Consider the following 13,716-nt stretch of genomic DNA (forward strand, 5'->3'; position numbering starts at 1 on the left):
TTCACTTTATTTCACGTGTTTCATAAAAATACTCATATTTATAGTTTGGGCACTAAAAGCTTGAAAACTACAATTGAGCAAAAATAATCAACCAAAATGCGCATTTTCAAATCATTTTACACTCGCACTTTATTAACAAGGTAACCAAAATACTTCGAACAAGTTGCAAACACACCCACACACAAACACAGGGTATATACAGTGTACTTAATGTTTTGGCCCGGAATGTTTTCTGCACACATGCAAGTACCACACCAAGTCCAATTTATCAAAGTAGTCATATTTATTTATTTGTACACATGATATGAGGGGAAGAGGTTGATTGTGGATTATTTCTAGGATAGTGTCACATTAAAACTGTCCCCTAAAATTGTTATTAATAACAAATTAGGCTGAGCTGATTCAGCAGCATTTGTTCAAGTGTCACTTACATGCCTTTTTGCAAGACGACTTTCAGACATAATTTTTAAACTTGTCAAGTTACCTCAAAATGACTGAAAAGATTCTGGTGAAAATATAATAATAATAAAACAGATGCAGGGGCAGGCAATGACAAAAATAGCGGGGTATCCTCCGCTAAATAATAATCTCTCGTCCTCAGAAGAATTTGACGCCTTTGCCGTCGTCCACGCTGATGAGTTCGGCTTTGCCTTCCGTTTGCAGTGTCTGCAGTGAGCGGAGCAGCATCCACTCTTCCAAGCCGTGAAACTCTGCCCAACATGCAAAAAGAGAAAATGTGAAATGAGTGTGGCTTGTGGCGGACGCAGGGCGTGCACGGGAAAGCTTGGCGACAAAACCGTACCTTCGCCCTGTGTGTCGTCACCGTTGGAGAGCTCGTACAGCGTGAAGACCGTGTTGTTCATTCCGTTTTTCGATACCTACGACAATAAAAACGGCGGTCATTATTTGTAAGTATTTTTCTAAATTTCTAATGTAGGGCACACATACATAAGCAACCATCCGCGCTCACACTCACACTGTGGGACGATCTGGACTGTTCCATCAACCTGCTATGCATGTTTTTGGAATACAAGTGGAAACTGGATTACCCGGAAACGACAGTTACTTCTTTCAAACGTTCAAATTTTTGGGGAATCTATTAATCTGGAAAAAACAGTTCATGTGTATACAGTAAGTGTGTTCCTCACCCATTGATACATCAGCTTGCCCCATTCCTCAGGCCGCCTCCACATCACTAAACATCTTGACTTGTTCTTGTCCAGCCATTCCAGATTCCCTGATCACCACAAATGCACACGGTCATTAAAAAAAAGACAAACAAACAACCAAAAAACCCCCATTCTGGTTTACCTTACCTTTTTTCCTCAATTCCTCAAACACGACTTGAATTGCTTCCATGGACAGTTTTCCTGCCATTCGGTTAAGGAGGTCAGAAAGAATCTTACGGGACATACACAAGGTCGTCGTGGAGAGTTTTCATTGAGCTTTTGAGAGGATACGTTTAATCTTGCGGTTGTTGAAGACGGGGCTCTCCTGTGCCTCCATCACGTCCAGAGTGTACAGCTTTTGATGGCGGCAGTAAGTCAGAGCCAGCGAACACCATGCTGCCAGCTGCTTCTGTCTGGTGTCAACATTGGGTTGAAGCCTGCTCACAACGATTTAAAAAAACAATCAATAAGAATATAAGACATAGGATGACACTTACGAAGCATAGTACAAAATAGATAGTTCAATCGATAAGATTGAAAAGGTAATTAAAACAAATAATTGTACACTAAAAATAAATTGACACCTCTCCCCAACTCGAAACAGATTTCCAAAGGATGGCCATCTTGATAAATTGCAGGCTGATAACATAGTAGCGAAGCTTTCTTCCCGGAGGGCACACATACAGCTTCATGAGTCATTTGAGTGTTGTTGTTTTTTTTATAGAAAATATCACATATCTGTCATGTATGAAATCAAACAGAACCGCAATAATATTGAATTTTGGAAGAGACTAAATTGAGCAAATCTACTTCCTTAGCATTTCGGCAAAGGAGCCGGTTAATATGACACTAACAGTCAAAAACCAAACACTTGAAATGGACAACAGGTTGAAATAGAGGTTTGTTATTTATTTTACCATGTTTAAATAATGGTTTAAAGGTGTACTCACGTGAAAAACGGAGGGAAATTATACTGCCACGGCCACTCGAAACTCATCGCGGCGGATGCTGTGAGAAGCACGTCCCACCACAAAAAGGTTCCGACAAATCATAAGTGCACATAAATCAATGTACGGACAATGATACACACATTTTATTATATTCAGTGACACTATGTGAGTGTTTGATAATTTATAGATAATATATCACACTCCCATTTCAATTATAATTAATTTAGACACAATTCGTTTCTCAATTAGCTCCGATTGCATTAAAATCCCCGAATTGGGCTTTCGGAAGTGCGTCCGTCAACGAAATAGTTCCGATTGACTTGACACGGAACATAAAGCCTCACATTTACAGCGAAATAATTTTTTTGTACAATAATTTGTAGTTTACATTTAGTTCAAATTTAAGTGGTGGAACAGCAAAAAAATAAATAACTTTTAAAAAATACAAAATTAAATACCATCCTTCGAAAGTCTTCATGCTCCATTTTAGGTCTAAAATGGATAGTAGTGATGGGATTTTCGGCTCTTTTAGGTGATCTGGTTCATTTGGATCGGCTCAGTTGGCTCTAAAACGGCTCTTTTAACTTTAGCTTTCCTTTTAAATATTTGACAAATTTAGCATACATTTTGATAAATGACTTGGTGAACTAAATATTGCACTCTACTGACTGCAAATAGCAACAATTATCAAGCAAATAAATGGCTTTTTACTCATTTTATTGAACATTAAAAAGGCTCCAAACAATAAACAAGCAACAAAATTAAACTTTAACCAACAACAATCAAACATGCTGCATCATAACAAAAATAGTGAGCATTAATTGCAACAGCAGCAGTGAACAAAACAAATATAAGCTACTCCTTGCTTTATCTTAACAAACATAAGCTACTCCTTGCTTTATTTTAAATTTGCAGTCAACAAAACTAAATACTTCAACTTGGAATACTTCAATTTGTCCAGTCTTTGAGAACACCCTCTCTGACGGGACAGAATAATACGCCGTGCATGATTTTAAATGATAAAAAAACGTATAAAATACGGGGAAAACGTCCAAGTTGACAGGTATGTAAGTCTGTCTGTGGCTGCGCAGACGCGACGCAGCATGTGCTCAGCTCGCACTCAGGAAAATGACAGAGCCAGCTCTCGAGGGAGGGTGACGGCTCTCATCAGTCACTTCAAAGAGCCGGCTCTTTGTACCGGCTCGTTCGCGACCGACACATCACTATCGCGCAGGTGAAAAGCTGCACTAACGAGAAGTGGAACCGGGAAGGAAGAGTGTAAGCAGCAAGAAAAACATTTACAAGACCTCCTCCAGACTTTTCCTCTCAGCCCCCTTCCCTTTTTGTTTAGTATTTTATTTTTACACTTTTATCGACTTTTAGGCTAACGGGAAGCGGGATGGCGAGCGTGCCGGCGTCGACGAAGCAGCTGGAGAGGAGCACCCACACCGCGTTCGTTCACGGCGACAACACGCTGTACGTGTGGGGGGGCTTCCAGGTAGGACAAAACTCTACGAAAAAGTCGTTTCGACGCACAAATTAACCCAGAAACAAATTATTTATTAATCTAAATTGAGTGTCCTCCTTTGTTAGTTCATTGACTTTTGGTTGACAGTCTGTTAGTTTCACATTACGATTGTTACTGTATAACCTAGCAGCACATCAATATTTTGTCTGACGGAGTTACAAGTGTTGAACTCCACCTTTTCAGAGGTGGCGAAGGGCGAATTGTTAATTGGTAATCCAACTGGAATGAGCAAATGCTCATCTTCATGCATTTACATTATTGCATTCACGTCAGGCATCTAATTAACACTACAATATGATTTTACCAAAAGTAGGAGTGATAGCATCTTAACAGATTATTACAGTTTTTAATTGGTAGCAATATAGTGTTTGAAAATGCTCAAGACTTCGGGTCTGGAAGGCTATGCATGATGATAGCTTGTACAGTAATTCTATGCTGGACATCAGAGTGTGAGAAAACACGCATTCAAAATGTGTTTGCGTGTTTTCATTAAAGGTCTGCGCCAATGAGGAAGTCACCCTCCCCAGCGACGAGATTTGGCTCTGTGACTTGGACAGTGGCAAATGGTAAAAAAAAATCATAAACAAGGACACTGTGACCTCCCGACTTGTTGGATGATTAAACACTCGAAGAAGGATGTCAAACTTTTTCACCGAGGACCCCATCCGGAAAAATGGAAGGGAGAGAGACCAGTTGTTGTGAAAGCTCTATATAAATCGAGTCCAGTTATTTATGAAAAATGCTAAAGCTAATTCAATATGCTGTCGGTCCCCATAATTGAAGCACTTTCCCAAATTTTCAAAGAAGTTTAGTAAATGTCAGCCCCCAACTCTTCATTACACCAGGCAGCGCCGGGAAATGGGCGGAGAAACACCCCCTCTCCTGGTGGGCTTCTGTGGCTCCTACGTCAACGGCTCACTCTACGTCTTTGCGGGATACGACGGCCAAACTTACAGCAACCAAGTGAGTGGGGCTTTGCCTTTATTTCTCCTGATACCAACAAAACTCTCCAGCAATTTCTTTTTCTGAGCATTAACCTCCAACAGAAATAATAGATTTTTTTTCTTTTTTTTGTGCCATTTGTGTAGATGTTCAGTGTAGACCTCACGCAACAATGCTACTTGTGGAAGAAGGTGCTGACCACCAAAGGAACAACGCCCTCCCCGAGGACTAAACACAGCTGCTGGGTGCATGGAGACAGGTGCGAAATGACAGCTAAGTGACAGTGGTTGGTGTGAAGACAAAATGGCAAGTGTTTTTTGTTTGTTTTAAAAGAAATTGTTTTTGTGTTGTCCTTGGGTGCAGGTTGATCTACTTTGGAGGCTACGTTTGCAAAACCCTCCGGGAGGCGAGAAACTTGGAGTCGACAAACTTCATCATCGAAGAGATGAACTGGGTAACGTCTCGTCGTGGTAACAATTTTTTCTCATGTTATCAATTTCAGCAGCTCGTCTTCTGTATGTACTCGGCGGCCACAACGTTAGGTGTGTTAAAATGTTTCTCCTCATCTGTCCGTTTAGCTCACTATCGGTGACGTCTTGTTTCGCTGCTGGGGCTGGCACAATGAAGTCGACGTCTTTGACACATTCACCGCTACCTGGAGCGTGCCCGAGACGAAGGTTTGCCTCCACTTTTGCTTTTAGCAACTAGGCTGGTCCTTTCAAAAAAAAAAAAAATGCAGAGAAGTTTGATGGTGGGCCAACTCAACATCAACAAAAAATCAAATTCTCTTCTTTCCTGTTCAGGGTCAGCCCCCGCTCCCCCGAGGCTGCCACGCCAGCGCTGTGGTGGGCAACAGAGGTTACGTCTGCGGAGGCGTGGTAAGTGATCATTTTTAGATGCTCCGCTTCCTCTTTTAACATCTTCCTGTCTTATCTCCCCCCCCCCCCCCCCCCCCCCCTCCATCCTCCCTTTCAATATGCTGCAGGAAAGTGTTGAGTTGGACATGTACTGCTTGGACCTGGATGTGTGGCACTGGACTCAAATGTAACGCCCACTTGCCTATTGTGTGTAGAATATCGTGGATTAACATCCTCCGCTTGTCTCCTTGCGCTCCAGTGCGGCCTTGTCATGCCGAGTGCCGCCGGGCCGTTCCATGCACACCTTGACACTCAACGCAGATCACAGCCTCTTCGTATTTGGCGGTCTGGGCTTAGACGGGCAAACACTCAGTAGGTGTTGTTCAACGTTTGTTTACAAGCAGTGTGGCTGTTCGGTTCAGCACACCCGCACAGAAAAATAGCTGGACTGAAATGCTTTTAAATGTATTAAAATGTCAGAAGTGTAAAATGAGAGACTTTGGGGGCGGGGGGTGAATTATAGTATAAAGATTTTTTTAAACCATCTTGACAGAATAGTTTTAATCATATGAGAAAAGGTCAATTTGTCAAAGGTATCAATACATTCCTGGATTTAGAAATGTTTCCAAAAGTTGGGTGGTTGAAGTTTTTAAGTTGGAATGATTTGAATTGAGGTGAAAAAAAAATCGAAATTTAAATGTTTTTGTGGGAATTACAGGAATCTGAAAATTGTTTCCCACGAGTCCCTAAATTAGCTGAAGTAGTCTAGATGGGTTGAGCAATGTGGAAGTAAAAACAAGTTCAAAAGAATTTAGGCGCAGAATCCCATATGTTGTAGGAATGCTCTTCTGCATGCATCCACGTGCGCCAGCGCTCAAACGCAATCTTGTTATGCATCTTACAGCTGTGCACAAGGTTGAATGTCACGTTCCGGAACCGCTTGTCTTTTAATCTCTATTTTGTCATTCCAGATGACTCCTGGCAGTTCGATACGCTGGCGAGAGAGTGGCGCGAGATAACTCATGTGCACAGCGACCAGCCCAGGTAGCCACATCATAAAACAGATTGTAGTTAATTTGAAAAGGTGTTTTTTCTTTTTGTTGCTTTTTCTCAAAGGCTGCCCTGAGGCCAAGATGTTTCATAATGTTCAAATAGAGCAGTGCCTGTAACGACATGACCTCGTGATCCACCTCTTGTACATTCTGCAGTGCGCACGCAATTGGAAAAGTGGGCGGAGCCAAAACCTGTTGCCTTGAGTTGTTGTTGTCATCATATTTCCAAGGACATGAGCCCTCTGTAACACCTGCAAGATTCCCCATCCTCCATCATTGGCCAAATATGTTTAAAATGTGAGCGGTCCTGGCTGTCGGTCCCCAAAAGTCAGATTACATCGGATGGGGAATCCAAAAGCCCAACAATGTCCGCCATGATGTGCTGAGCCACACATGACAAATTTTTGACCAATATTCAGATGTTTGCAAGTGCTGTTCTTGTCTCCTGTGTTTACATTGTGAGCTCAATGCTGCACTTCCTGTTTGACAAGTGCCAATCCATCTGCGAAATATGATCGACTGGGTTGTCTAACTCCGAATCTGATCTTTCTAACATTCTCCCCCATGCAGGGTGTGTCACACTGCCTGCCTGGGGAGCGACAATGATGTAATCATATTCGGGGGCAGCAGCAACTTGTCCATCGCAATGGATTCGGTATGGGACTTTTTTTCGGGAGGAGGGGGGTGAGGGGGTGACAACAATGGTTTTCTTGAAGATACAGGAATGTTGCACAGCTTTAATATGTCACTAAGTGGTTGAAGAACCCAAAGGTCAAATGAGCTCACCAAAGCCGCTTTTTCAACTCATTTTTGAGCATTTAGGACTTTGTGCTTCGTACTCCCCAGAACTGAAAAGTTCCAATTGGATATGTTGAGAGCTGCAGACTTTACCTCAAAGCCTCCTGCAGGGTCTTCTTTAGGCCCTGGAACTAAATTTAGACCATTCCCGCCAGTCCAAACACTGTGGTCCTCCCAATGGCTCCCGTTGTACTTTGCAGGGTCTTCTTTTGGCCCACATAAATTAGCCTGGAGCTGAATTTAGACAATGTTTCCTGTGGTACAAGCACATGGCCCGCCCCGAATTTCCTGTACCTAGAAAGTTCAGTGAACTCCCATTTAGGGGTGGATGACAGCTAGCCCAGCACACAAACGACATAAAATTAAAAAAACTCACTTATTGGCATGACACGTCAGGGCATTTACGCAAAATAAACTCCACCAGCCACGCTGCCCACTCTTCATGTGTCCCGATACTTTTGTCCAAGGAATGTGTTTACTCAACGTATGTGTATACATGACATCATCATCTCATTGTCCAGATCACCATGCTGACGTGTCCATCGCAGACTCACAGCGGTGACGTGTTGATCATCCAGACACAGCCGTACCCACTCTTCAGGTACCGGCACCGTGTGGGCACGGCTCGTGTTTTTATTTATTCACGTGTGTGCGGCCGTCACACATGTTAAGAAGGTTATGTTGCGAGCTATTTATACAGCCCAACGCACATGCTCTAGAGGTAATAAGCTTTTCTTGAACATGCTGGGTGCCTGTTGTGATGAGGAACTTTTCTTGCAGCTGATGTCGGCTTTAATACCATCGCAAGATTTTTTTTTAATGTCAATGTCCAGCAACCTGAGAACGTGGTATGTACAGGGTAAAAGTTTCTTCTGTCCTCCAGGTTGTGCGAGGACTTCCTGGGTAGCAACTCTGAGGTCTTCTCGCAACACCTCCACAGGCTGCCGGCCAAGCTGCGTGCCAAAATCGACAAGAGGATCTCCTTCTTCTCCAAGTAGCTTGCACCCACTTGAAGAGCATCGGCCCTGTGCTCCCCCTCACCCCCTCCGGTGACATGAGCCAGTTGCTAACGTTAGTTTGTTTGCAAGGGTTCAAAAATCATGCTGCTTTATGCTTTTTAACGCACACAACAAAAAACATCACTTTGTAAGTAAAGGTCTTGTTTTAATGTAAAAGTCATATTGAGAGAATTTTTATCTACATACGTGGAGTGTTTTTGAAATGTTTTGAATAAAGTTATTGATTTTGTTATACGTCTCCATTTTTCTTGGAATTTTATGATCACTGTGTAAATTTACAAGATGTCAAAACATATCAGTCTTGATGACGACTTTTTTTTTTCTTTCCCCCCCTCATCATAGAACCAAGGTACACAAATTTGGAGGATGCCCTTTGTGACACGTGCCGCTGAACGTGACGGCGAGTATTGAAAATGTCTCGTTCCAAGTAAACATAAGTGAGTAAAATCTTTTTCACACAGGCCTCACATAGTTGGCGGGCAGCATTCCCCGCTGGCCCGTGCGCTGATTGCTGCCAAATAGCCAGCCCTCATCGATGAACTCCACGTCGCCGATAAGGTCGCCCTCCTGCAGGGAGACCTCATCTGGCTCCGCTGCCGTGTAGCTGTACAAGGCCTGGTAGCGCGTCTGTGTTGGAACAGAGACTCAAGTAAGAACTTTTATATATTTTTTGCATGGGTGGGCATGCGTTTGAGTGAAAGTTTTATTCTTGAAAGGTACATATGGGCCAGGTCATTGTAGATGAGGTTAAAATTCAATAACTCGTGCTGATTTTTCAATTATAAGAAATGTGAAAACAGATTTATAGAAAAAAAAACTTTATTTTAACAGCCGCGCTATTTTTAAATGGAGCTACATACTGCAATTAATCAACTTCAAAAGAATTAAAAAATGTAAATTCTATTTTTATTTGGGTGAAAATGTTTACATTTTTTAGTTTATTACGAAAATTTAATTTACATAATGTAAACTTGTTTGTATCATGATTCGTGCTCATAATTGGAAAAAAATAAAGGTGAAATGTCCTCACCCTTGCACCAGATGGCGCTACAGGCACAGCGCACACCTGTGCATCTGCTTTGTTGTTTCTCGCCTGACTAGTCGACTCTTCTTCACAGATAAGAAAAAAAAGACACCAGAGACATGAATGTCCACATTTTCTTTTTAGGATACGCGAATGAATTTTAAAATAAGAGGTCGTGTCACCTTGCCTGTTTTCCGGGGGCGGTGCGTCACTTCTTACTTTGCTCCGCTCGAAGTCTTCGTGGTACTTGATCTGCACACAAGATGGCGACAAATATCGAGTCCACGAATTGAGCACTAATGAGTAACTTTCAAGAGACTTAGATGGACAACTCCTGTTTTGTTTTGTTTTTCCTCCCCTCCCCGGGGAAGTAAATCATTCCGTTCACATTCTTGAGATGATTTGAGTCAAATGCAAACAAGAGCTGCATATTTCCCACAGAACCTCCAACAAAACGTACTTTTTTTTGTTTTTTTAATTGTGACATACAATTTGTATTTTTCACAATATGCAGCGTGAGAACCGACCCCAGGTGACCTTGGGTGAGAGGTGAGGTAAACACAGAACTGGTTGCTTGTCAGCCAATTACAGGTACAAGAATGTAGCTTTTGTTTTTTAAAATATATTTTGTGCTAATAGTCCATCCTGTTACGTGAGCTCGTGTATGGGTCTCTGACATTTTAAAACATTGATCAGATGTTAAGAAAAAAACCACCCTGTGCCCTACTTTAGTCATGCCAACGAATACAAGCAAAGCTTCGGTGGAATAATCTTCATTTGTGCAGTTTATAGTCTCTTCCTGTGTGTGCGTGCATGTGTGTTTTTTTGTGTGGAATGCGTGTGTGTGTGTGTGAGAGACAGCGAGCGGATGTTCACTGGGTGTCCACAGCTGAGATGTTTTGACCATATAGGGCCGCCTCTTTGTGCACAGCAAAATGACTGAAACGTTCCTCGCTTGGATTTGCTTCAGAGGACTGGTGTTGCTTGTATAAGCGTCGCCTGCTCCACTTGAACTCTGCATACTCCTTAGTCCTCACTGCATTATGCAATTGTGTAAATATTAAATCAAAGCACACAGTCACACTGTACAAGGAGATTTAATTGGACTTGTTGCGTTGATTGAAATAAAAGTATTTGTCAGCCTCCGCTATTCCCCCGCCCATTAGCCTCTCAGAATCGATTTTTGACTCATTTGAGTTTGTTTCGAGAGTTGAGAAAATCCTCCTCCTCCTCCTGACTGTGCTTTACTGAACTACATCCTCGTTTTCAGTCATGTTGTTAGTGGAAGCAGTGAACATCGGGAAGGTTTTTAACTACGGAAGCTGTGAAATAAAAAAAATCATCCTGAGCTAGTTTATCTAGATCGCGACGGTTGCGTTGCGTTTCTTACGTCGCTGATTTGCTCTTGCGTCTTCTTCAGCCTCTGCATCTCCGGCGTGTCTACCACCACGCTGAAACCTTTGCCCTTGTTCTTCTCAAACTCCTCCTTGTAGAGGGCCTAAAAAGTCAAATGTGCAGCCTTTAAAGATACTTTTTAACACATCCTTTCAATTACAGCCAATTAGCGTACTGTAGCATAAAAATCAAGATTGTTGCGTAAAGTCACCTACTGCAGCTCATTAATGGTGTTTTAAAATTCACATTTGAGGGGAACAGATCTCCAATCAGACGAATAAAATGACCTCAAATAAAACAAGCGGTGCGTGTGCCTGTGCAAATATGACAAAATTAACCAAAGCCAAGAAACTTATGTGACAGTTGAACACGCTGTGCTGTAGGCATGAGTCATGTTGTGGCTATGAGGAATATTTGCAGGCCGTGAGGGCTGCGCTGCAGGGACTTTTAAGGTTATAAACACAAACTGTACTTGCTGCTGCTTCTTAGTTCATACCAGGAATGGATTAAAAAAACAACAACAACAACACTGATTATGATGCTCATTTTGAATTTCCCCTGAACCTGAACCATGCCTGTTATCGCTGCTAACTGTATGCATGTATATTCGTGTATTTTCTATTTCTCCCCCTTTTAGCCTTACCTGGCTGTTGAGCATGCTCTGCTGCTTGAGACGCAGGTTCTCGGGAGTGTCGGCCACAATGGTGAAGGAGGTTTTGGGATAGTGCCTTTTTGTTTTTTTTAAAGAGGTAAGCATCACACACATCTTATGAGATTGTGTCACATGTTTCTGGAGTTTCTCAGATAAAACTTACATGCTGCAGTAAGGCCGCTTGTCGAAGCCTTTGTAATTGTTCATGCTCAGCGCCATCTTGCACACCTCGCAGCTGAAACAGCCTTTGTGCCAGTACTACACACACACACACACACACATTAAAGCTGATTCTCATGATAATTTGACATATATCAAATTATTTTCACCCTCAATGCATTATAATTTTAGAATGAGTATTTTTTTTGTCAAATTTTGTTGTGTGGTTCTACAGGTATTTCTTTACATAAGGTGGGCAACCCGCACCCTGTGGGCTCCATGCTGCTCGACTGCCGTTCTCAAGGCAAGTAAAACATAAGGAACTGTTATAAAATCAAGAACAAACGACAAAGTACTCATTGAATAGCAATCAACTGTACACATTTTAATCTAAGGAGTATGGCCTCCAGAAGGGGACCTCTTCTTGGTTTCTAAGTATGAGGAGGTGTACCCAATGAAGTGGCCTGTCATGGTCAATTTAAATAACACGATGAGATGAATTGTTCAAACACCACCGGTAGTCTGCACATCGTCTAAATACGGTCCTTTTTGTTTGACTTTTTAAGAGTGCAACATAAACTTTGCTTCCATCAATTCACATTCCTCAAATCACTTGCCACATTGGTCTCTTTCTACCCAACAATGGAAGCAACACAGTTCATGTATTTGCAATGAGGCAGTGTGATATGACACCGATTTTTTTGTTCTATTTGGGGGTCCAAACACAAGTTTTGCTTTTTTTTTTTTTTTGTGATGGAAAACGTTTTTTCCCTGGCCCAAAAATGAACAAAGTAACAAATACTTGCATCTGTTTTTTCTTCTCTAAATCCTAAACACAACCCCCCTTTTTTATGGACTTTTTTTTTTTAATTTTCATAGGAAAAAAAAATTCCACTGTACCTTATCGAGGCAGTTGATTTTCTCCGTGGGGTAAACTGGTTTTGTGCATCTCCCACATGGCGGATTCATTCTCCCCGTCCACAGATAAAGGCGAAGCAGTCGCAAGAGGTGTGGGAGATGAATGGACCGAGCTGGTCACACGTGTTTAATACACTCACGTGACGTCACAAGTAGGGGGTGTCTACGTTCGGAGCGGTCATTTTTTTAAGCGATTACAATGCGTTGAGCTAGGGGCAGGAAAATGAGAGATCCTGATTGCTACCGGACGTTATTTTGCGTAAATGACGGTCTGATAAAGCATTTTACTGCAGCAGAGGCGTTCACAGGTTCAAGTAAACACACTAGAGACGACTCCTTACCTAACTGCTTAAAATGGATGTCCAGTAAGATAAGATAAGATATCCTTTATTTGTCCCACACTGGGGAAATTTACAGCCTCCAGCAGCAAGAATGTAGGCAGAAAGAAGAAAGAAGAAAAAACAAACACTGTTCAATTAAGTGCAATATAAATCGCAGTAATGTATATTTATTGCACACGTTGGTTAATGCGTGTCCAGTCAGATTTGGCGCCGTCTGCTGGACTCATGTCGAATTGTAAACCAGACAAGGTAGATTCAAAAGATACCAAGGTGCCCTCTGTGCATATCTTTACAGAGTACTCTTAACTTAAATGTACTTGTAGATACCTTCACATAATATTCATTATTATGTAAAGGTATTTACACTTCAATACTGTCATGGGCTATAGGACAAGTACGTTGTCTTACCGAATTACGCCGTACGGGGGTATAGCTCAGTGGTAGAGCATTTGACTGCAGATCAAGAGGTCCCCGGTTCAAATCCGGGTGCCCCCTCTTTTTTTCCCCCCTTTCTCTACCTTTTTGAATATTTATTGAGATTACATTAAATTCTGTCCTTGAAGTTACGTAATATTCTTAAGAGTATATTATGTTAATGTTTCTTTCAAAAAGATTTGGAAGTTAATTTTTTTGGAAGTGCAGACATCACCGGAAACCTATTGAAGTCTTTCTCACCTTTGACAGCCTCGGATTGTCCACCCGCTGCGCCGTGTGGTCCTGTCCGCAAGATCATTGAAAACTCTGACTGAGGTGACTTTTTACTCTTCAATAGCCTCTTAAAACACACCGCTTTTGCTCACCTTGAATAGAAAGCAGGACTTAAGACGTGATCACAGCTGGCTAACATGCTGAGCAAAAACCTTTGCTCGAGCATGAACGTCTCCTACGACGACGACTTGCGCCGAAACGCAT

The 13,716-nt window shown here is 42.1% G+C and overlaps 3 protein-coding genes and 1 non-coding gene across 5 annotated transcripts; 2 read left to right on the top strand and 2 right to left on the bottom strand.

Moving 5' to 3' along the window:
- Positions 1-264: 264 nt before the first annotated feature.
- On the bottom strand, positions 265-2,278 carry vps25 (vacuolar protein sorting 25 homolog). Its single transcript, XM_086138733.1, has 6 exons — positions 2,120-2,278; positions 1,461-1,606; positions 1,317-1,370; positions 1,149-1,237; positions 803-878; positions 265-710 (listed from the first exon to the last, which is right to left on the bottom strand). The coding sequence occupies exons 1-6, from the start codon at positions 2,164-2,166 to the stop codon at positions 598-600; spliced, it is 525 nt and encodes a 174-aa protein (XP_085994859.1). The 5' UTR covers positions 2,167-2,278; the 3' UTR covers positions 265-597.
- Positions 2,279-3,334: 1,056 nt separating this feature from the next.
- LOC147189818 (kelch domain-containing protein 1-like) lies at positions 3,335-8,545 on the top strand. Its single transcript, XM_086139144.1, has 14 exons — positions 3,335-3,397; positions 3,503-3,617; positions 4,143-4,213; positions 4,493-4,610; positions 4,736-4,848; positions 4,953-5,043; positions 5,168-5,266; positions 5,393-5,467; positions 5,575-5,633; positions 5,706-5,818; positions 6,418-6,490; positions 7,069-7,153; positions 7,818-7,897; positions 8,180-8,545. Exons 2-14 carry the CDS (start codon positions 3,519-3,521, stop codon positions 8,292-8,294), a joined length of 1,191 nt encoding a protein of 396 aa, XP_085995270.1. The 5' UTR covers positions 3,335-3,397; positions 3,503-3,518; the 3' UTR covers positions 8,295-8,545.
- Positions 8,440-12,620, bottom strand: LOC147189819 (LIM and SH3 domain protein 1-like). 2 transcript variants are annotated; one of them, XM_086139143.1, is made up of 7 exons: positions 12,446-12,620; positions 11,550-11,644; positions 11,378-11,462; positions 10,730-10,837; positions 9,522-9,591; positions 9,346-9,422; positions 8,440-8,942 (listed from the first exon to the last, which is right to left on the bottom strand). In XM_086139143.1, exons 1-7 carry the CDS (start codon positions 12,512-12,514, stop codon positions 8,769-8,771), a joined length of 678 nt encoding a protein of 225 aa, XP_085995269.1. In that variant the 5' UTR covers positions 12,515-12,620; the 3' UTR covers positions 8,440-8,768. The 2 variants fall into 2 exon arrangements, with proteins under 2 accessions (XP_085995269.1, XP_085995268.1); XM_086139142.1 differs by having other exon boundaries at positions 9,346-9,425; positions 12,446-12,614.
- A 607-nt stretch (positions 12,621-13,227) lies between these two features.
- On the top strand, positions 13,228-13,299 carry trnac-gca (transfer RNA cysteine (anticodon GCA)). The gene has a single exon. It is a non-coding gene; the product is annotated as a tRNA-Cys (tRNA).
- The last annotated feature ends 417 nt before the right edge of the window (positions 13,300-13,716 follow it).

The sequence above is a fragment of the Hippocampus guttulatus genome, chromosome 19 (genome assembly GCF_054856545.1).
Source record: "Hippocampus guttulatus isolate MCC_2025c chromosome 19, RoL_Hgut_1.0, whole genome shotgun sequence".
NCBI classification, from domain to species: Eukaryota; Metazoa; Chordata; class Actinopteri; order Syngnathiformes; family Syngnathidae; genus Hippocampus; species Hippocampus guttulatus.